At 42.3% G+C, this 24,192-nt stretch overlaps 1 protein-coding gene across 2 annotated transcripts in view; it reads left to right on the top strand.

Moving 5' to 3' along the window:
• The window catches only part of CRISPLD2 (cysteine rich secretory protein LCCL domain containing 2), a 29,696-nt gene extending 22,441 nt beyond the window's left edge, over positions 1 to 7,255 (top strand). For both annotated transcript variants that reach the window (XM_080552032.1, XM_080552031.1), the window contains 2 exons: positions 1,770 to 1,903; positions 3,877 to 7,255. In XM_080552032.1, coding sequence (XP_080408158.1) covers positions 1,770 to 1,903; positions 3,877 to 3,931 — 189 coding nt within the window. In that variant the 3' untranslated portion in view covers positions 3,932 to 7,255. The remainder of the gene's footprint in view (positions 1 to 1,769; positions 1,904 to 3,876) is intronic.
• Positions 7,256 to 24,192: the final 16,937 nt, after the last annotated feature.

Raw genomic sequence — 24,192 nt, 5'->3', positions numbered from 1 at the left:
GAGATAAGGTCCTTTATCCACAACTGTGCTGCAATTAGTTGGAGGAGGACAGATCACTTAACGAAAGAGACCTTTATCATCAGAGTAAACCAGGCTGGGTGGCTCGGCCCTCATGTGATAGGAACTTAATGATTAAACCAGTCACACTAATGAAGAAATTATGGGTGATTAAATTCATAGTCACGGATCATTGCTAATAGCCAACCATAAAAAACTGTTGTCATTTTATTGGGGTATGCCTCAGAGTTCACTTCATCAGGAAATGCTCTCAGAGCATCCCGAGAGGCCTGCGTGATGCTGAGGCAGACGTGAAGGGGCTACGCGATGGAAAGCCATTGCGTTGTCTGGGCAGCTGCTCTGCTTCGGAGTTCAAGAGGAACGGCCTTGATTCTTGAAATGTCTCATCTTCCAAAAGCTCTGTGAGCAATTCATCAAAGCAAAGCTTGGACTGCGATAGAAGAAGGCAGTAATCCAACGGAGTGATAGGGGGAGGATTTGGGTAAGGCAATAAAAAGCCTTCTGGTCAAAGCTTTCAGTAAGCGGCAGAACAGCAAGTCCTGGAAAAAACAGGAATGTCTTGAAGAACATCGTTTAGGATGTCTCCCAGTGGAAAGTGTTGCAAATTGATTCAGGACAGTTTAATTTTATGAGCCAATTTTAGATTTACAGATTTCCCACTGCATAGTAGGGCAAATTCACAGCGTATCTTCCAAACGGAGCGTTCCCTTGCCCTTATATAGAAGCAAAATACCAAATTGGCTCTCAAAACCCAGGGAGCTGCCAAGAGATAGGCGATCCAAAGTGATAAATATATAGGGGACAAGGCAAACCTGCCATATATGGCTGTGAGAAGGAAACAGCACGATCTGTATTGTACGTACACGATGGGAATGTTTGCCCTTGGCACTGGTTTTGCAGTAGTTTGGGTTTTAGCCATCGGGGAGTTTATGGGGCTGGGATTTTCACCTGCTGCAGTTCCCTGCGCAAAGCTGATTTCTGTTTGTTGTTGTTCCAGCTTGCTGTATGTAAATCCTTTAGAGGGTTGATGGCCAAGTTTATACTATGCTTAAGCTTCCTCTGCTTTTGCTCTGTTTCCTGGATACTTCGAGAGCTTAGTCATCATTTGTCAGTGTTTTGTGTTCCTCTGGCTCTTCTGACTCTGCACATCAAGGAGAACAGGGTAACGCTGATGTGTAATGAAGAAGCTTTATTTTTTTTCAGAAGTGTTAATCTCTCTCCTACTCAGTGTAGTCTTACAGGGTAATGGGCTATCCGACTGCCCAAAAGCTACACCACTCTGGGGGTACAGTCCTCCTGTGTTTTTTTTTTGTTTTTGTTTTTTCCCTAGACAGGAGCATGTGAACTCTCCCAGATAGCTGATGGCCATTTAGCTTAAATCAGGAAAAGCATCTGCTTTGCAAGCAGCTGGGTGAATAAGCTTTGGCATGGTGGCTGGTCACTAGCAAAGAGTTTGCACCACCACGGTTTCTCTGTTCAGTGGAACAGCTGCTTGTTGTGGCAGCGCTGGGTCTTACAGCCCTTTCACCTCCGCATTTGACACCTGGGCTCATCACATCCCCAGATCTGGTCTATGACTGTCCCCAGTCCGTCCATAAGAACGACAGAATTGTTTCATAGCTCTTTGACTCCACTCTTTTTTTTTTTATTCTCTGGTTGTTGATTTTTGTTCTTGATTCTGATGGAGATGGTAAATCTCCAGATATAAAATATAGATCTGTTGTGAGTCAAAATAATTCAATATTTTTCAGAGCTCCAGTATCTGCAAAAGCGCAGTGCATGCAGGAGTCATTCGAGATGAAGAAGGTGGTTTTGTGGACGTGATGCCTGTAGAAAAGAAGAAAATTTATGTTGGCTCTTTAAAGAATGGAGTCCAGTCTGAGAGGTGGGATATTTTTCTTATACTTTCCTCTTGTTCTTGAATTTAAGTTCAGTTGTGGGTCAAAGTCAGCAGATATCAGCTAGAAAGGTTGGTGAGTTGGAAATACATGACTTAACAGCGTCACCGTGAATTTCAAGATGCAAACAAATAGAGCGTGTTGTCCTGCTCTTACCTTCCACAAGTCAGTAGCCACTTTCAGATCAGTGTGATAGGTATGAAATACCATTAAGATATTTTTTTAAAGAGCTGAATCCTTATTAAAACACTTTGCTGTATACGTATATCATTAAAAATCCACTGTTGTAATTAGTACAGTGATTATTATTGGATAATGTTTCGGAATTAAATTTTAATGAAGAAGAAAATTCTCAAACTTGCTGGTCTGAAAGATAAACATGGGTATTTCTGCAGCTTTCAGTCTGGTTTGAGGTTTAATGAGATTTCCATTGAATTCTGGTGTGTAGGATGTGTTTGTACTCATTAATTAATTTTCTCTACTCCTATTGAAAGACATATGAGCAAATTAACCTCTAGAGAGAAGATCAAATAGTTGTTTAAGATGGGTTTTCCACCCTTGTGCTTTTGCATGGCTTCTTTTGGTCTAACCTTGCTGGTTTCGGTGGACAATTGCAAATCAGTGTTTCCAAAACCCTGCACCTGTACACGATCATAGTGATTGAGTTGCAGCTCATTCGGTCCTTGCTAATTTGCTACTTCTGGTTTGGTTTGTGATGTATTTTTTCACATATCGGTGTGATGGTATTGAGTTCTCAAACCTGTCTTTGAAAAAATAACATTCATCACTATTGTGGTGGGTTTTGGTTATTACTGACATGGCTGTCTGCTCTGTGAGGTTCCTTTTTGTTATAATAAGAAATCCAACTGAGTTTGATATTTTTATTCTAGTAATGAATATTCCAAAACACTGCTGCAGAGGAAAATAATAATAATAAAAGACAGGAAAGCTATAGACATTAAATATGAGATTCTTTGGTACAGGTCTACCAGGATCAGCTTTTTGTAGCTGTGTGGTTTGTAATTTGGCAGATTTGCTTTCAGCTTGGATTAATATCACAGAATCTCCTGCTCATACCAGTTTTCTTCTACCTCTGTCTTCCTTTAATTTATCTAATTTGTCTTTTATACTGACCCAGAACTTTTTGCTTGCATGACAAACTCTAGCCAAGCTAAGAATAAACTCCCCCACCAGCAGTGACATGTAATATGAGCACTGGGTGCTGATCTAGGAGGTGAGGGAAACCAAAGACGCTGTAGCAGCAGGGATGAGCATGAAGATTTGGAAAGCGTTATTTACACTCAGCAAGAAGGAGCACCTCTGTGCTGCGAGACCGTGGAATAGCTTTTCAAAAATCAAGGTGAAAACCTTATCCTTTAGGACATTGGAAATAACCTTTGATAAAGATACGTGTACAAACAGGTACAGGATAAGCCCTCTTGCCCTGTGCTCAGTCAGAGCTGTTGGGAGCACCTTTGAAGATGGAAAATGAATATACCTATTGATTGTCACTTAACGTGTGCTGATCTGTCTGCTCCCATTGCCAGCACCTGGAGATGGGCCAGATGGGCCCTGGGAACCTGCCAGCCTATTTGACAACTGTTTTTAGGGAAACATGTTCTCTTTATGCACAAGTCTCTGTAAAAGGGAGCATGGTGTTCCTCAGATAAAAGCTAGAGTTGTGAGAGGGGCTTTTGTTTCCCAGCTCCTTCTGTTGACATTAGGACGTAGATTTGGATTGAAAGTATGAAACAAAAGTGAACTCATGAATTTCTGCCTCTTCTTTTTCATCCTTTTTCTTTCTCCTGTCCTGCAGCAGCTCCTGGTGGGGCTATATCAGCACAGACCCAGCATGCTGAATCGGTGCACCCCAAAGAAATTCGGAGCTTCCTGTAGCTCTTTTGCACCATGAGTTCTGCAGTGCCTGCATCTGGTTCATTGCATTTTTTTTTTTCTCCAGGTTGACTAATCCTTCAGATGGAAATGCTTTCCGAATTTTCGCTGTGAAGCAGTAAATTCCCAAGGAAGGTGCAAGTTTCTTTGGGAGAGCGCTCTGCTGATCTCCAGAGACAGGAAGGCTCCTCTGATGGCATCAGCTCTGAACATACCTTCCTTGCCAATCTCTTTCAGGGAATTAGAAAAGAAAAGAAAAAAAGAAAAGGAAAAAAAAAAAAGACCAAAAAAAAAAAGACAACAGGTTCTGACTCAGCTGTTTGCATCTCATCGCACCTGTTCAGCGTTGTATCTTTTCGTTTTGTGTTATTGTTTCTCTAGGGGCATTCAGCAATGATAAACCATTCTAACTTTCAATTTACAAGAGAGGTGTGCTGCACAGAACTGTGGTGGCTCAATGTACAGCAGCTGTAGGGATCTTGGCCTGGCCCTGGATGGCTTTTTGGGGATGTGAAGCATCTTCTCCAGTGGACGTGGTGACACACAGACTCAGAACTGAGAGATGGTCCAGACGCTGGGCCCTTGGAAATAAGAAACTGTTTTAAAAGATACATCATTTGGGGAGAGTTTGGGCTGTGATAGAGTGTGCTTGTGTATGTTTGATTTGAGTGCAAAAGAAGAGAATATTTGGTATTTTTATAACGAGGTGAGATGCATCAGCGCTGCTGTGTTAGACTGCTGGGGCATTGCACTAGGCTAAGTTGTACTGTGGGGGAGAGGATGTTTCTGCTGACTGGATATCAAAGCTTTCTGGGGACTGGAGCAGGGCATGAGATGGTGGCAGAGACCCACGCTGCAGAAAATGAAGCCACCAGATCATCAAAACAGCAGGTTTAGTGTTTGCTGGTCAAACATTCACAGGTACTTTGCAAGTGTCGTAACCCATGAGAAGTCAATGAACTGGGGCTCCTGTGCTGGCACATCTCATACTATATTACATGCCATTTAAAATAAAACTTCAGTTAAATGCAGCGTATTGTTTTATACAGCAGTGCTGGTTGTTTTATCTGTAGTAGTTAAGTAGTGATAAAGTTAATCTTATTTTTGCTAGGAATCATTGCATCCATAGGAAGCATGTTCACTTACCTTCATGAAGATCTTTGTTGTGTGCGCAGTTCTGATACTTACAAAGATACAGCATAAATTGGGATAGATTATTATTGTTTTTTCCCATTGTTTTTTGACACCAGTGGATCCCAACTTTTAGTGTAAATTCTGTACCCTTGAGCATTTGATATCCAGGATGCTGTTTTGCAAAACCTATAGATGTTGTCGTGATGCTATTTAATGTTTTGTTATTTATGTCTCAACATGCATCCAAAGCACCTCAAAGCCAAGAGAATAGCCTGGTCTGAGCTGCTCTTTAACGCAGGAGAGTATTCTCTACTTCATACTAGAAATTAATTTTAGGCTTGGTCTAAACACAAGTCTGGTTGTCTTTTAATGCACACACATCCAGTAAGTTCATTAATCATGAGAAGGCAACACAAACTTTAGTTCTTCAGTTCCTGTAAAATATAATCATGCAGCTCAATAAATTGATTGTAATATTCTATAACAAATGGGAAAATATTTCACTCTATTTGGCAGATGTCTCATAGCCACTTGTATGCTCAGGCTGTGTACAGTTTAATCTAGAGAGTTATAAAAACCATGTCTTCAAGCTGCTTTAAAACACAGACCAAAAATGTTAATACGATTAAGCACTTCTTTAATTCTGCATATGCCATGAAATCAGCAAAGAAATTACATTTATCACTCAGCTTGTCTCACCATTGGGGTTTCTTTCTCTGTGAAATCTGAATTTGGAAAGAGACCTTCTGTAAAATATGAAGTTGGAATTGCAATCGTCTCCAAAAGTACTGCACAGCAAACCTACCTTCGGAGGGGGATGTAGAGAAATGACTGTGTCATCTTTGTTTATATGGTATTGTCTTCCAAGGTGTACAGTAGTTGCTTTAGATAGAAAAACCTTTTTTCTTACTAGGTAAATCGATGTTAAAAACAGCCGGGACATATCTTAGGAAAGCTGCTGGTTGGAAGCATTTGAGATCTTGGCAGTGAGATAAGGCTTCCCTGTTTCTGCTCACTGTGAATAATTAAGCTATACACAGGCTGGTTCAAGCCCATTAAATGCTGCAGCATGAGTCTATGACCATCATGGGCCAAATGGTAGCTGCAGTGCTATTTATTGAATTGGAAAGTGTAAGAGATGCCATCAGGTGTCCAGGGGCCTCCTTCCCACTGATTCCATGCGGATTGCAAGAGCACATAACATGCCTCAAAGCTAATGTAGGATCCCACCTCTAATATGCTGTCTGTGACAATTATGGATGCTGTAAAAATGGTGGAAAGAAACATGAGGGCTCTTGGAGAAAAGTCTAGAGGATTACTGTAGAGCATATAAAAATCCAAACATCTCGGGATGTAGCTACCTGATAGAAAAGGAGCAGGGGAGGAATTGTCCTTCCACCAGAAATATCCTAAAGTGCTTAATTCAAGTTACAATTGTGTATTTTTATCTTCAGCCAACTGGTTTGGATTTTTAGAAACTGATCATAATTTAAGTCTGTGTCTGTTTATTTTTATATTTGTTGTACAAAAGAGAAATTGTGACTTTACTACACAAATATTATTTGAGGTCCTGGGTGCTATTAATTTAAACATACCTCCACCAGAATTAGGGGTGATCAGGTCCTCCAAGACAGTAAAGATATATCAATGACTTGCAATTGCATGTGCTAGCTATTCATATATAGGTGGGACAGTACCAATTTTTAGCCCAATATTTCCTGATTTTACTTCTGATACCAAAACATTTCTTAGCCTAATATATTTCAATACAGCTTACAGATGCAGCACGTCTTTACATCTCCAGATACGTTCCTCCTTAGACCCTAGCTCAGCAGATTAGTAAGCACATGCCATCTTGAAGCACCTGGGCGCATCCTTGCTGAATCCAGGTTAAACCCCTGGCAAAGCCGATGCCGAGCGGTTGTTCTAGCTTCCCCAGCTGCCAGTGCACGTTTGGGTCTGCTGGCTCCATTCATTTCGTCATTTTAAGTCATCAGCGGCCATTCAGCCACCAGCTGGTTGAAGAACCTCCAGTCGTGTACTTGGTCAGTTGTGCAGTCTAAATATTTAGGGCCAGTTCATAGAGTTGCTTTTTTTTTTCTATGAAAAATGATGTATTTTACTACTTCCTATGTGTAAATGTTTCTTGTAAATTTTTGTGTGCCTTTGCATGTTTTTCAAGGGGCTGTGTGTTTGTTTATAAACTATATATATTTTTTTCTAAATACAGAATTGTAAAATACCTTTTTTCCTCCATTTTCTTTTGATTTCTGAATTATTTGTGAAATAAAACCTTCCCAGAATGAATGCCACCCTTGTCGTCAATGCTCAGCTACAGCTGGGGTTGTATTTAGAAGACTGAGCCTGAGCTATTTGGGATTGCTCCTGGGGACCAGAGTATCCCCTGGAGAGCCCAAGATAGATCGAAATGTTCAGAGTCTATTCCACAGACAAATAAATAGAACTGCCCAGTACCCCGGCATTAAGTCAACTTTTATCCTATTTGGAATAAGGTGTATTATTCCCTTACATCCTGGGAGTAAGGGAAAATTCATGTCTGTCTCTAACTCCCTGAAGTAGATTAAAGTGGTGGAAAAAAAGTGTTTAATGAAGTAATGCTGCAAAATACAACCGGGATGAACTCCTTTCTGTCTGACCAGGCTGTTGTTAAATGTACCCTTATTTTGGAAGTGAAAAGTATATGGATTTTTTTTTTTTTAATTTCTCCTTGAAATTTTCTCTGAGCTCATACTTACCAACAGCACCGCAAATCAAACCAAGTTGTTTCGTACTAATTCAATACTATCTTGGTTAAAGGAGCAAGATGACAGGGAAGTTTATAGCTTAGGCTCCAGGCAATGAGCACCAGATGGCTTTTGACCAAAAATGAGGGCTGAGCCAAGGGAGAGAGTCCTGACTGACAAGAAGGCCTTGAAAAAAATATGTATTTTCCATTACATATAAAACAAGATCATCATAAAATACAGAGATGTTTGCATTAGTCCAGGGCTGCCCTGATACTCTTATGGTTGAACAGTATTTACCTGTAAAACCCAAAGCAAGGATTGACGTGGTAATGCTCATTGCTGGGCAATGACTTCTGCTGAAGGAGTCACACAGCTACTGTACGCTCTGCAATTACAAACTGCCTATCCGAACCAGTTTCTGCTTGCTTTCTCCACTGCCACTGCTGCAAAATCCTTCATTGCTGAAAACTTTGGGGAAGACTTTCATGAGCAGAGCTTAATAGTAAGCAGAGAAGGATATTACAACTCATGGTAATGTTGGGATTGCCTAGAGCATCCCACTGATTGCGACAGCTCTTTGGTTTCCTATTTGTAGTGCTACAAAAAGCCCCAAAGTGCTATTGCAAAATTTAGGTCTTTGTTGGCCTCTGGAGGAAAACCGCACATCGATCAAAATTTAAGGTTGATATTCTGGTCGTCTGTGCTAGCTCTTGGCTCTTTGATGCTTTTTCTGGTTCAGCTCACTGTTGTCTCCTATTTGAGCGGTGTGCTTTCTCCTATGCTCATCATCAACAACAAGAAAAAGTGGTGTGACTGCCATGTGTGAACAACACTGTGGACAGCTGTGCTTTCTTTCCAAATGTTAGATGTGCGAAACAGGTAAGTGAGCACTAGGAACAAAATGAAAAGATGTAGGAGACTTTTTTTTTGAAAGCTGCCTCAAAGTTTAGCTGAAGCTGCAGTTGGACACAGATGGTGCAGAAGCTCATGATAAAACTGGAGCATGTATTCCTTGGGGCTCTCTCTGCTTGCCATTTTGGGAGACGCTTCTTGTTTCCTGTCCCTCTGCTGGCCCCCCAGCCTGTGCTGAGCTCATCAGAGGCTACGTATAACGTGAGCATACCTTGGGATGGGTGTTCTTCCAAAAACCCACATTCATTTATAGGATGGACGCAGGCAATGTTTTCAAAGCCATTTTGCAAACGACAGGGTTGGTTCGCATTTATACTAAGGACCTACTTTAAGGCACTTAGAAGTCATTTATGCCACTTTAGGGTGTGGACTGAGCAGTGCAAAGAAGCCTCAGTGCAAATAGAAAACCACCCTTATATCTTGTTGACAGTGGTTAAAATAGGGTTAGGGAGTTAAATCAACAGACAAGGTCTCCCTTATGCAGCACTCTTCTCTGCAGTGTTTGCTCCTCGCTGCCTGCACCATGTGAGCAGGCCAGTGCTATATGCAGTTTCCCTCCTCATCTGCTGTGTAGCCAAGCACTTCGTAGTGCTGCTAAGTGTCAAATTGAATTTAAGGCTATTTATAGAGGGCTAAAAGTCAGGAGGCTCAGGTGGAATAGTATAGCTAAAAACTGGGGGAGATGGGAGCACAAGCTCGTAAAATAAATGCTAGGCTTAAGAATGCCTTACACAGGAGTGTTGCTTCTTACAGGCTTGAAGCTCCTCTGGTTTAGGGGCTGTGGTGACCGTGACACCAGAGGAGGACCTGCCAACACACACAGCACCAAGAAGTGCCTGGCAAATCCTAGGTTTTTATTTCAGAAGCTGCTTCTTCAAGGCTTATTCCTGCACATCAATCTTTTGCACTTGTGCAACAACCATCTATAACTATGCCAGAGGACCATTTTTTTGTCTTTTTTTTTTTTTTTTAAAGCTGCCATTCCGGACGATTTTACGATTTTGAAAGTGAAACCCTTGTGAGCTGGGAGTGCCAGGGCACGCTCTGCCAGGAATTCCCCAGGAGCCGTCCCCAAGGCTGCCGTGCCTCTGTGCTGAGCAGGGTAAAGTGCTGTTCCTCAGCAACCCGGGAAAACACACACTGCAGGACGGTGTGAACTGAGCGACCAAGGCTGAGGAATGAGAGATTATTCTATAAAAGGAAAAAACCTAGAGGAAATAAAGAGTTGTTGAGCACTGGGGAGATAGCAAAGCTATCTGTGGGCAGGTGTTTGATGTCGTTGTTGCCAGAAACAAAGCATAAAAGCAGCCACATTTCCTTTTCTACCGGCTTAGCAGCCTTGTGAGCAGGACAGAGGGGTTAACAGCTAACAGAGACACAGGTTGACAGGACAAAGTTTTTTTGATACCATCTCACTTGATGTGCTGGTAATCAAAATATAGTTTGCAGGAATGCAAGGAAGCTCCAAAACTGCATCAGTACTTGTGTCTGAAGAGTAATCCTCAGTGATTCATAGTTGAAATCTTTTTCATTTCATCTGTTTAAGTCTATGGAGAACTGTTCTCTGTGCTTGAGATTTCAGCCTGATTCTGACTGGGGTTTTTATTAATAAGCTTTGCAGTGAAATAGAGAAGAAAGTGCTTATTTGATCTCCACAGGGTTGGATAGCACAGAGCTGAGAAGGACTGAGAACGTGCTGAAGGGTAAGGCTAGAAATCAAAGCCTACTCTGAAAGCTGGAGAAACAGTCTGCAAAAAGAGGCTGGCACTCAGAAGACAGGAATACAAGGAATAATAAAAGATGGAGACCAACCAGTAAGGCAGTAACTCAGCCCAGCTGAGATAAATACGCATCAACAGCATCACTTTATTGCCAAAGAAGTAAATGTCCTATCAGATGTGCAAAGAGGGATACAGGCTGCAAGACGCATTGAGAAACCTTTCAGCTTTGCTCTGCGGTGTTAAGGTCTCTAGCGCAGTGTCAGGTCTATGTGTTTGTGCACTACTGCCTGAAAAGTATGCAACTGACTGCAGGAAGTCCAGAAAAAGGCAAAGAGAGTAACCTGAGAGCTAAAGCAGTCCCCAAGAAAGCGGGGGGAGGATTGCTGAGAATAGCAAAGGGAAGGTGGAAGATTAAGTCTGTAAAAGTACTGCAAGGGGAGAAGAGGCCATTTGTTTTTCATGTCCAAAGGGAACCCACTGAGAAGCAGGGGGCTTAAACTGCAGTGGGGAACATTGAGACTGTTGGGAAAATTGGGAAAAGCTCTGACTGGACCAGGCAACCTGCATGGTCTGTTCAGGCCATCATTCGAGGGTTTCAAGAAAATGCTGGACAGCAGGTCATACAACTGAGATAGCCCCTGCTAAATCATCTTTGAGTGGGGGATGTTCTAGGCAATGTCTTGATTGCCCTCCCAGCTGTGATTTCTATCGTTTTCAAGTTTAAAGGAAACATGAAATCATATGGAAAAGGGTATCAACTGCTTGGACCAGGATGGCACACAACCGTAGATACAGATAGAGACCTTCTATAGAAGTGGTCTAGGTAAGGGTGTGCAGCATCAAGCCAGTATGCAGTGAGTTGATAAAATCAGTCATTGATCTCCGAACTTTTATTCAGATTTATTATTATTATTATTATTATTATTATTTCCCTGTAGGTCTCTTGACAGAAAAATGAAGCATGTAGGATCCTGAGGTGGGTTTGCAGATGGACCCCTGGACCTCCTGCCACAGCTGAGGTAAAGTACTGGCAAAAAAATCTAGAAACATTCTGATCTGAAATGCTAGTGAGGGGTGATTTAGGGCATCCCTATGGCAATGTCACCGATTGGACTAACAAAATTGCGTGTTGATTTTGGACAACGTGAACCACTGAAATGCGGTGGAGGCATCCTGTACCAGTGCCAGGCATGTAGAGCTGTCTGAGGACAGGCTTTTGGTGGGAAGAAGGAGACCATGTAAGTTTTCTCATCTGCAGAGTCATGAAACAATCTCAAATGTCTGAGGGCAGCTGGCCAGCTCAGCAGGCTGCGTTTGCCTTTCCAAATACATGAGTGAAGTCAAGCTGTCTTAAACCGTTACAGCAAACAGATGTACAGAGCTAAGTATCCTACTCCAGGTCAATTTTTAATTTTGTTTTTAAATTATTATTATTGTGGGGAACAGCTTCCTTATCAGAAAATGATGATTTTTTTTTTTTTTTTCCCCACAATCCTAAGTCCTAAATTGGAGTTTGTTTGGATGCCAACCATGAAAGTGTTTGAGTTTTGATGAGGTCAAAACTCTCTCGTCTAGATGAAGATAAAGACTTTAAAAGTCAACTCTAGTTGATATTGTGGACAGCTCAGGACGCAGTTCCAGAAAACTCTTGTGCTCCTATTTATTTTTTCAGGACAATTGCTGGAGAGGCCATCAACCCCTGGTCTCTTGGCAGCTGGGGGGTGCCACATGCACAGCATGGCCTGACTGCGAGCACTCAGTACGGGGGGGTTCCCTGGCCCCCTTGGGAGTCCCACGCTGACGGAGAAGAAACTCGTGTGAGGTCTCTGCTCTCCTCTTATATAATCCGTGACTTCAGATAAAATTAATGCCAAGTACCCAAAAAAGGGATTGTGTGTGCTGTCTTGCAGCCTGTTCCCGTAATCTGAACACAGCGTTCAACTGTGACAGTTTTGCCAGTAAAAGAGAGGTTTTTCCTTTGCCTTGAGATCCAGATTTAAAATTAGCTGCGTCTCAGCAGAGCCATCGGTGGAGATGCCTGCCAGCCTCAGTGCTCAGCATTAGAGGTTCAGGGCCTTAAAAGAGCTCTGCAGCCCAGTTTGAACAGTAACCAGAAAAGTTTGTTCAGGGAGGGCTCCCTGGCTGTTAACAACAGGAGCCTCCATTAGCTCCTATATCGAGAAAACTGGTCAAACTTTAAATATATAAATACTTCCTAAAGTAAATATTAGTGAGTCACAGGTACTAAATATTAATAATTCTTACATTGGGGACAGAAGTATTAGCAGGATCTGTAAGGTAGGCCTTTTTTACGTGCAATATTGCAGAATTGGGTATGTGTTCTCTCTTTTTTTGTTTTGTATGTGCCAAACTTTCATGTCTCAGATTCAGGCTTGGAGCTGCTCCGAGGCCTTGGGTCAGAGAAGCGGGTTGGTGTCTGAGTCCCAGAGGGCTCCGTACTTGCAAATTGCAGATAGATTAAGTTTCTTATTGCCAGGCTGACCTCTGGGGAGAAAAAAATAAAATAATAACCACATTTAAGCAAAATTTATGCAACCACTCAATCCCCCAAAGCACTTTTGTTGCATTAAAGAGGAAAATGGAGTGTGAGCCACCTCTCTTCATTCTTCTGTGAGGCAGTTTTAAGAGAAAAGTGTTTCTTGTCAATCAAAATGCCAAAAAAATAATCAGAGTTTTATAACTGAAATTGCAGTTATTTAGGTCACTTTCTTTTCATGTTTGAAAGACTAACTTCTTAAATGTTGTCACTGAAAAACATTAATGGATTTTTAAAAAAAATTATTATTACTATTTAATTTCCCATGTTGTACAGCTGGTGTTTGCTGGCTCATAGTGAAGACTAAGGTGTTGTCTGTGTATAGAGGGAGCAATTTTTCTGCTGAAATTAAAATAAATAAATAAATAGAGAGATTCCAGGGCAGAACCGTGAAGGATGAAGAAACTTGGAGTAATGGAGCAGTAGTGGTGAAGATCACGGGGCTATGACGTGGACTCAACGTGGAGTCTAAGGCCTCATTTTTGTCAAACTGAGGGCAGTTTTGCAATGGACGTTGAACACAAGCCAGTCCCCAAAAACCAGAGGGGTGAGTGGAAGTCAGGATGTGAGGTGGTGCTGCTGCTTTGAACCACCACAAACACATTTTCCTCTTCCTCCCCAGAAGTAAAGCATTTTATTCGGCCAGCCATGAAAGACTCAGTCTCACTGTCAGGGCCTAGTTTCACGGTGCCATGCCCTGGCTCCACACCCATCCCAAAGAGGCAGGCCTAGCGCGGCGGCTTGGAGCCTGCTGCCGCTTAGGTGGTCCCCAAACCCACCTGGTTTCTTATTCTTCAGCTCCTTTGAGCCAAACCCCAGCTTTGTGAGGACTCTGCAGACATCTGGGAGCTTTTCACTCCGAACAGTTGATTCAGTAATTAGCACACCCATTAGCTCAATGTCTGCAGCTCTCTGTTGTAGCTTCCTGGTCCCGTGTGGCAGCGCAGGTGGAGGCCCCTTCCTGGGAACGGTGATTCCTCTTCAGATTTTGCTTTTTGATTCTGGATTTGTTCCAATGTGAAGATAAAGTGCACACTGTGGCTCCAGGGTAAATACGTGTTACTGAGCCCAGATCTGTACTGGCACAGAGAGGCCAGCAGGGACACATTGAGTCTATTTTCACTCAGCCTAGAGCTATCAGAGGTTTAGGAGATAACTTTGTTTTCCAAACCTGCTGCAGACAGTTTCTACTGAAAGGACTCACAGGTATATTTCTTATGCAGAAACTGTATAAAAATAGCACATTTCATTTTTTCCCTGCAAGCATGTGGAAGAGTGTCTCCATCAGCTCTGCCTCCCAGCAGGAAAACCCTTTTCTGTGAGATACCAGGCAGCAGTACTCTCTGCTTCACCTAAATGCAATGTAAAGGAAATTTCTCCTGAGGCAAGGAGAGCCACAAGCAGCCCAGCTCTTCCTGAGCGAACGTTTGGGCTGCTGGAAATAAACGGGCGGCTTTCCAGCTCGGCGGGTGGGCAGACAACAAGGCCGTTGTTTCTACCCCTTCATATTGAAGGCTTCCCACTGGGCCTTCCTCAGAGAAAATGAAGTGGAACAGCTCGTTCAGCTGGTCAAATAGCACCGAGACACACACAAACTGGAAAATTGCCACGGATTACAGGCCTGGACAAAAAACCGACTTCTGCTGTTACGCCAATGGCAGTTGTCATTAGTTTTGAGCTTGATTGCTGACAAGTAGACAGATGGTCCCCTGTCACTACCCCATTTGCAGACCTGGTTTGAACATCTGTTGAGGCACCATTGTTGGGGTACAGTGAGGCTTTATGGCTTGTCTAGCTGCATCCCACCATTGGGAACGTCCTAATTTTGGGAGAAAGGTACAGGAGTTGCTCCTACAGCTGGGGGAGTGCAAATCAGAGGGAAATACTGCTCCCACCAACACCTTTTACCTACCAGCCCTCTGGGCACTGCAATTTCAGCGGATGTGAATTTCTCATCAAAGTCTTACAGAGCAAAGCTGACAACTGCTTTGCGGTGAGGTCTCTCATCCCTTCTCATTACAGAAGACTGCACTGGTAGGCAGACGGTGTTCTCCACCTTTAATTAAAAGCAGAACAGAAACCCTCAGGACTTGTACATGCTTCCTCCTTTTGCATCCTTCCCTACCTTTTGCCCCTTCCCAAGGACAGCAGAGAGGAGAAGGCAGGGTAGTTCTACCAATTTTTAGGCACAGGCTGTGCTCTGGGAGGGCACCATAATGTTAACGGTTGGAGGATTTTATTCCTGGAAAGCAGGGTGGCAAGAAAACTATTAGAAGAGGAAGTGAAAATGAATCACTAATTTCTTTTTTGAATGAGACTACTGAAAATTACTGTAGATTTCTGCATCTGTTGTGACTGGGACAGGAACCCAGGATTGCAAAACATTCAAAGACACATACCCCTTTCCTAATTAAAGGGTCATGAGCGGTTCTCACAATTTGTTGCATGATATTGCACGGCAAGGAAGAGACAATCAGGTGCCACAGGAAGCCCCCAGACTTGAACCGCAGCTGCGGCCCTAGTCTAGGACCTAGGAGGTCCTAGTCTGGAAATTGCACTGCCTCTGATTCACGTATATGTGATGCACTGTTTTGTAACATCTGTTTACTAAATTGCAATTATCTTGATGCCCATTTCCGTATTTATTTTACTGCGTTCTGCTTTAGGCCCATTGTTAAAATAACTTCAGTGTGTTGGTGAGCTGATGTGGAGCAATGTTGTGGCATTGAGTCGTTCTGTGTCTGAATGAAGTGTCTTACACAGCCAGCCCCCTCTGGGCATAGTAGTGCCTCTTCCTGAACATAATCACCCTTTTTAAGTCCTATTAGTTGGAAACGTGGTTGCTAACCCTCACAGAAGTGAGTCAGAGGGCTATGGGTTGCTGTCATGCCTTATGCTGTAACACCATTACACAGCGAAGCATGGGCATTTGGTGTCCTAACTCCTGCTCCTGCCATAAAACAGGTTATGGGGCTGGAAAGGCATTCACCAGTCCAAGTCCACTATTGCCACATCACCATAAAGGCAAGACCTGCTCATGTACTTGTGCACCCAGAGGAACTAATCTTAAATATGAGTTCGTTGAGTCAAAAAAAAAAAATAATAGCGCTATGTCCTGAAGGAAAAAATAAAAGGTAGCTACATCTTAAATCTTACTGGCTTTTACTCATGCTGGATCCCTGTACACAGTCTGACTCATGGCTTCGGGAAAGAGAGAAATAGATGTTGCCTGCTCAGAAAGCCAACTGCTAGCAACTACACCCAAACCACCATGCTGGACTCTCAAGTTCCTTGTGTGGATGATTTCCAACTACAATTTCCCAGTCAAGAATAGTCATCAAAGGACACAAATAACAAATATTTCCATATTGCATATTTCACATCAGAAATTTTATACTCTTCCTTACCCCTATCTTGCCCGCTTTGGTACAACATTAGTTAGTATCACTCTGAGTTTTACTTTCAGAAAGTAAGATGAGATTGCCTGGAGCATTTCCAAAAAATATTTTAAGTGAGGACATTCTTTTGAACATAGAGCAGGTAAATATAACTGTGTTTTCCCTTGTGAATTGTCTGCACTGAGAAAACAACTGTGTTTTTGGTCAATGGATAACAAGGCAAACAATAGCCACTGTGTGTAGTATTGTATATATAGAAGTACAAGTCAGCAAAGAGCTTTGGTGCCTTCTTTAGCAATTATTACCTAAGGGGTAACCTTTTTCTTATCAATTATTTTTTGATAGGAAAGTTGAACCTCTGACTTCTGAAATCCATGACATTTTAAGTAAGGAGGTTTATTTTATTTTATTTTATTTTCCCTAGAAAATGGTAGTTCTCTCATGGAAAGATGAGAGCAGACTCAATCAAAATACTGAAGAAATTCACATGTTGCTTGAAAGACTTCTTCAGTGCTCTGGGAAGCTGGTGGGTAGTTGCCTTTGAGTTGCTTTTATGCTTTATGGAAAACCTTTCCAACCTGTCTTGTAGATGTATCATCCTGATTTCTGACATTGTGTGGTATGGTTTCAGATATTAGGAGAGAGAGGTCTTGCATTCTGCTCTACAATTACTATGTTGGGGTACTTCTGATTGAGATAGAGGCATGTTCTTATTAGACACAATTTCTCTGCCCTGTGATAAATCTTTTGGCCTGTTCTGATGTCTTAGAAAATCTGTATAACTGGTCCCAGGTATCTGGGAAATACAATTTGCAATCCTGGTTTAACTTCTTTGCCAAATCAATGAGAATCTTAAAGGAAAGTTTCAATTAAAAAAGCAATATTTTTCCCTAATGAAAGAAAACATATTTTGCTTTGGAACTTCACCACTTGAATACGTGGCTCAGACTGTGTTCTTGCCCATAACCTATCCGTGAGGCTGGAACTGTAAATGGCTTGTTCACAAACTAAGTGAATAGGACACTCAGTTTGTCAAGGCACAGTAAACCGTCTTCAGCAGTATGTGTAAAACTGGCACAAACTTGCTGCAGTTGGTGGACCTACTGCACATTTTGGCTGCAGGTGTTTACAGCCTAAAAGCTGACATGCTGCTGCTGCTAACAGACTAAGATATATAATGTCACACATGCTAAACCCAAACCCAGATTCTGGGGCAGTGAGACTAAAAGCAATCTCATCGGTGTCCAAAGGCCAGAACATGACCTGGTGGGGCTAGTAAGACTTAGCCATGAATTATGCTATTGCTGACGGTGGTTTCCTGTTTCGGTTGGAAAGCCTGCATGGATTCAGGCAGAGCTGCCCTCTCCCAGGGAATCACATGGGCTTGGAAACAGAAATAAACTTCACATGGCATTTCTTTGGACTGACTGCTTGCTCCTCCGAGGTATATGGTGTATCAAGAGACCAGCGTCAGCAAATGCATCACTCTTCACTTACTATAGTGTTATTTCTAGAAGTTTGCTTGATTAACAAAGAACAGAAACCCGATAAAAGGGCTGGATGAAGCACAGGGTAGATTCAGCTGTTCTACAGATGTGAACTCGTAGAAATCCATTTGGTTCTGGCTGTTTTTGAAACAAATCACCTCCTTCGCTTCTTCACCATGCAGTCTCTTAAGCGTTGTCACAGCATCTCCACCCCACCAGAAGGAACAAATATCCTCCACATGCTTACACTGTTGGAAACCCATCTGCAAGAAATAGGTTTTAGGCTTTGTATTTGAGTATATTTTTCATAGTTGGGCTCAGGGCTGGAGGGAAGCCATAGTGAGCACATAAACTGCAGCCATTCCAATAGCAAATGCTGGTCTGTGTTTGGGTGACAAATCAATTTTCCTGTGCTCTTGCCAAGGTCTATGACATCTTCTCTATTTCTTTATTTTTTATTTTTTTATGACGTTATTAGTCTCCCAGGAATGTTTTTGGAGCCTCAGTGTAACTTATTGCCCTGCAGGTACAGGGCAGCATCCAGCTTGTCCTGCTATAGTGGGGGCAGCTCACTGCTTTGTGCTGAGCAGCCTAGGGTAAAATTAATGAACTGTCTCCATAAAAGTGAACTGAGTAGTCCTGATCTAGTCCCGCTTCTCTATGGGAAAAAAAAAAAAAAAGAAAACAACATGCAATTTATGCTGTTAAGTCTTTTACATAGCCAACATTCTACTTCTTTGTGGTATAAATAGTACAAGCAAAGCAATCATGCTGTGTGATTTTTTTATGTTAATTTTAATGTATGTATGTAAATTAAAAAGGAAACATTGTTTAATAAAAACAATTTAGTGGTGACATTGACTTTGTTGTTACTAATCTCTGTTCTAGAGCTGAATTTCTGTGAAGAGACTCTCAAACAGGTTCAGGGATTTCCTGTGTGCATCTGTCCATTGGATAAACTCAACTCTTCTCTTGGCCTTCAAGTTTCTTCACTTTTCTTGACGAGCCCAACTGGAACCACAGGTAGATATCTGGAGACATTTTTTGTGTTTCCTGATTTAAAACTGATATCCGTCTCATGAGTATGAAACTAGGATACATTGCTGCCACACAGATGTCCTTTACCCATTTTATCTATTGCAATACTTCTTGGAATGCACTCTATTTTCTCTTCTGTTCTGCTCCCTACATGGTGATACACTGGAAGATATTAAATAACAAAACAGCAAAGAGGATATGTTTTACATTATTTTGTTTATAAGAACACTTTTGACTGGTAAATAGCTACACCCTTCATAAGTGTTTTCAGTTCTGTCTTTGAAATATGAAACAGTAATGCTTTCAACAAGCAGCTCTTAGTTGTCTAGTATTTTTCTTGTGTAAGGATACCCAAATAGTTTGAAAATCAAAATCTTTCCAGAAAACATGAAAGTTTGGGCATGCTTATTTATTTATTTATTTATTTATTTTTCCTCCTTGCCTTTTTTAAACAAGCCATGCAAAATTCAAGCTGTGACTAGAAAGGAATGATTGTTCATGATGGTGAATGGTTCGTTCTGAGTCGGGTGCCTTTCGTATGGGAATTGGTGCATGATCTGTAAAAAGACACAGCAACCTGATGAGGCCACTTGCGTGAGAGACTTCACCTACTTTCTCTCTTATTAAACTCAGCAAAAAAAGTGTCTTGTATAATAAACAAATAGCTTGAGATGTGTAGGGAAGAGCGGTACCTTCAGACACACTGCAGTGGTCTGGAGTAAGACATTTCCATGATGATTATTTCTCAGAAGCAGATGACCAGACTGGTCACGATATTTCAATGCTCCTGCTCTGTGGCTCCCAACAGCACAAAGAGATCATAAAAATATTCATATTTACTAGCTCATGTTTTTTCCCTGGGAGAATTTCTGAGTACATTCTTGATACTTGGTCCCTTTTCCCAAGTGGGTCACAGAGATGGGATTCTCCTTGACTTCGCCATGAGAGAGCATGAAAAATGAGGTCCGAAAGTGAGGTGGCCCAAAATCAACTTATTCTAAGTTAGCGTTACATCCAGGTGATTTCCTTGTGAAAGGCTTTTTGGTCTTACTGAAGTCAGGATGATTTCCTCTAACTGTGCTGTACTCTACTGTCTTGTTCCACACTTCCAGAGAGAGTTATTTCAACACTAATCTCAAGTCACTTTGAGAGCACCAGGAGTGGGTGCTAATCTCAAGTTGTTGGTTGATTACACAAAGCAAAAGTTTGTAGACTGAGTCTGAATAAATGCTTCAATTAAGGTCATAGTGATCAAGACTCTAAGGCTAAAGCACTTTATGGAAAAGCGGGCTCTTAGAAATGAGTTGTATTAAGAGTAAAGATTTTATTAGAGAATGAGAAACAGGGCTGGGAAGACAGGAACCTGACTTCAGCAATAAAATGTACATGGTTGCCTTTTTCTTGGAAACTGATGTGCAAAGGTACAGTTGTACAACATGGCCAACACTTCATCAGGCCAATGTCAATGATTTGGGCTTTTTCTGTCTCTGGGCAACAGCAGAGATTTGCCTTGCTTTAAACTGCCCTGAAAGGCAGTTACGTTCTTGCTAGGAAGCAACACAGAGAGGCTGCAGTGAGGACTGGAGGCAGTGCTGGGACCCTATGTGGCTACAGCAGCTGGTGGAGGTGCCTGTGGAGGTGAACTGGCCATGCTGAGCTGCTTGAGTGTTTGGCTCCCCCAGTTCAAAGTTAGCTTTTGGACTCTACAAGACAATAAGAGCTGAATTTAAGGATATCTGCAAGCAGAATGTAATCTGGAAGAGCAACCAGGGCAGATAGCCTTGGACATACTGTTGGAGTTAGCTGAGTTTGGCTCTTGGAGGGATGAAATACAGAGGCAGCCAAACACCCACATGACCCCAGCTCTGAGCTTCACTGCCTTTGCAACAGTGGATTTGTTGTTTCCTTGGAAAACCAGGCTAAAATCCCAGCAGCAGATCATTTTCAACTTCTCAACAGCTGAGGTAGAAAAGAAAGGCTTTATCCCGAACTGTTATCACTGGAAGTGCCTAGTGGTGTTTGAATTCTTGTCCTTCCTTCATCTTATCTTCCTCTCGGAGGAGACCAGTCCCAGGAGCAGGGCCTGTGTGTTTGCATTTCACTGCTGAAGTGTTAATGAGATGTCCTCTGGTTTGCTTATGAGGACGCAGGATGCAGCCGGGTGGGCTGAGGGCCAAAGGGAGGGACGTGGAGAGGATGCGTCAGAAAGGACCGTGGCTCTGTGCCTTGTGGGAGCCCTCCACGTCTGTGTGGCGGTCCCAAGGGCAGAACTGCTGGAAAAGGCAGCTTCACCCCCACTCAGCCTGTGCCGGGGATTTGCTTTGAGTATCGCCGTTCGGTCCTTGGCAGAGTTTTTGCTTAGAAGTACAAGGCAATGATCCAGGCAAGGCTCAACAAACGGGGAATTTCCATTGCAAAAACCGCATGCTTCATGGCCGTGCAGTGATCCTTCCTGTGTCTCCCTGTGTGGAGAAGAGCTAAGAGAAGTGTCAGTCTAGTTGGGCTCAGTCTTGGGGATGCTTGGGGGAAGCCATCTCATGTATGAGCACAGCCCCCTGCCCTCTCCCAGTGCTATATCCTTCCAGATTAGCATCACGGTTGGGCCACTTGCTCATTCTTCTCCTATCATCAGAATGCCATTTCCTCATCCTTCTCCTGTCAGCAGAATGCCAGCACAGAGAGGTAGCCAGTAATGTGGGAGATGATATGAGCAACTATCAGGAAGAATTCACTGATATACGACATGTTACTATTATCCCAGCAGCTGTCCATGTAATTACAGAGGGGCTCGTCTAGGGCTGCCATCAGCCCTGTAGCAGCAGAGGGGGATTGGCCCATCCCCTGCCACCCAGCCTTTGTGCGAGTAAACCAGCTTGGCTCCCAGGCTGCATAACCGAGGGAACAGCACAGCCCAAAGAAAGTGTCTTTGAGGGCAATGTCTGCAAATGGTGTGCTGTGGTGGGACAGATGAGTCTCTTCTTGTTTGCATTTCAACAGTTGGCTTTGGCAGCCTCAGAGCCAGTGCAGCCCATGAGCATCAAAGGGTTCCTGTTTGGGTATGAGCAGACCAGACTTTCCCGAAGGAAAAAGTAGGACCACATTATTCAAAGTAGTTGTGTGTAATTGAATAAAGAAGCTTGGCGCCTTGCAGAGGAGGTACAGCCACCGTTTCGTGTCTTGCCGTTTCACATAGAAGTTGCAGAAGACTTCAGACATGGGAAGGCCTCCCAGAATAAATATTCATCAAATACAAATGTGCAGTGAGACTTGGAAATCTGGTGAGGAATAATTATATTGCATTAGCTGTGTTATTACACGAGGCAACCAATGTACGTACACACTGCAACCAGCCCCTGCTCCTCTAAAAAGCTGCCTGAACAAGGGATGTAAGGAAGGCTGAGTATTTCTATGTGGCTCTATCTCATGCAGTGTTGGTGTAGAGTTTACCACTTGTCCACTTCTGCAAACAAATTACTTGGTCTAATGAATCAGTGAACCTGCAAACCTGACTTCATTTTATCTTCTTGGAGGTTTTTAAAGGTGTTTGAATACCAGTGTCTGTCCTGTGTCAGCATTAGAGACAGTTACTTAAAAACAAAAATACAGCTTGAAAGATCAAGCAGGGTTGATGGCTATGCAAAGAGAAATGTATCGCAGGGTTGCAATGATTGTATTTCTGGTTATGTTTTTAGGGGCTGCAGAGCCAGGAGGAGACGCTGCACATGCAACTAATGTGTGCTTCTGGAGACCCAGGCAAGTCCTTGTCTACCAGCAGCATTTTGTCTTTCAAGCAGTAACACTTCAGGGATAGCTGAGATATCATTTATAGAACAGTACAAGACCAAACCCATGCTCTAAGACTACTTGATCTAACGAATGCTTGGCTTCTCTAAAAGCCTTGAGATGCAGAAAGGAAAATAACTTTCTGCTAGTTGGAAGGGTAAAAGTAATAGTGATAACACAAAATATTTCCTGTGTTCTTCGTGCAGAGGAAGTCAACAGACTGTATAATTCGAGAAGCCATTTAGCCGTGTCTGGATGTTCTGTTCTAAAGCATGACTGTGATTGCACCAATTCATTTGGTGGGGTTGCAAAATAAAATATACTGAGTCAGCAAACGGTTGCAAATATTTTACTCAGTTTCTTCATTGAAGGTTTGAAGGACTACATTGAAACCAAATGTAATACAAGTTGAGGAGATTTAGACAGAATTTAGACATTTTTTCCTATATCACTGGCAAGCACTGAGTAATAATCCCACTGGCCTCAGCAGAAAAGTCCTAGTCTGAGCAGAGCATTTCTAAGGTTCAAATCAGCTGGTGTTTGTGGAAGTTTTTTTGCTGTTTTGCAAAGTTTATTTTCTCAAATGAGACAGAAACATCCAGAAATATCATGACTTCTACAGAAAACAAGTTGGAGTAGGCCAAATAAAATGACAGTCTCCATTTGGCAGGGAGAGGAGATGATGCAATTAGCTGATTTTTTTGTTAAATGAGTAGAAAGGTATGAATTTGATACATAGCCTTTTTCTGGCCAGAAATGTCATGGCAAACTGAGCAGAAAAGATAAACAGCTAAATATTTTGGCAAAAAATGACCTATGTCTGTGTCTATAGTCAGATAATATTCAATTATAAAACTTGAGATGAAAAAAAAAAAGACCAAAACAAATCTCCTTAATTTATTTATTTTCTCTGTACTACCACTTTCAAGTCTCCTTCAGATCTCTCTCCCATTTGCTGAATTTATCTCTGGTAGAAATCTGGTCTGGTCTTTTGCAAAATCAGAGCATGTGGGATACTTTCAAAAATCACAAACAAATAGTTTCTGCTTTGTTCTTTTTCCTGAAAATACTGGAAAACAAAAACTGGTTGTGAGAGACCAGAGAAGGAGCATAGCTCATTTCCTTAGATGAGACCTTTTTTTTTTTTTTTTTTTTTTTAACAGGACCACCTGAATTGTTGTCCTAAAGATGTCAGCTCTTAATTGAAGTCAGGGAAGTCTAGGCTAGGGGAGGAGCAAGGAGGCTAAGCCAGTTTTAATTGGTGTAAATTTGCAGCCACCAGTGATTAGAGGTGGCTGTGTGAGGAGCACCAGGAGAGATAAAGGGTTTGAAGGGAGACCATAGGCCTCTCCAGGTCCTGTCATCCCTTCTGAAAAGGGGGATTTGTTATCACCAGGTGCCATCGTTACTGCTTTCCCTCTCAGTAACCAAATCTAATAGCTGTCCTGCCTTTCGTATTGCTGTATGGATTTAAATGTCTCTTTAGGAAAATTTTTCACAGCCTTGGTTGACAAAACATTGTGTGTGGATGACCCAGCAAAGTTGACATCTGTCTAAAACTGCATTTTCATGAATGTGAGTACATTTATTCTTGCTGCAAAATCTT

The sequence above is a fragment of the Anser brachyrhynchus genome, assembly GCF_964034855.1.
Source record: "Anser brachyrhynchus genome assembly, chromosome: 12".
NCBI lineage: Eukaryota > Metazoa > Chordata > Aves > Anseriformes > Anatidae > Anser > Anser brachyrhynchus.
The sequence above is the reverse complement of the archived record's forward strand: the minus strand, read 5'-3'. Positions and strand labels throughout refer to the sequence as shown.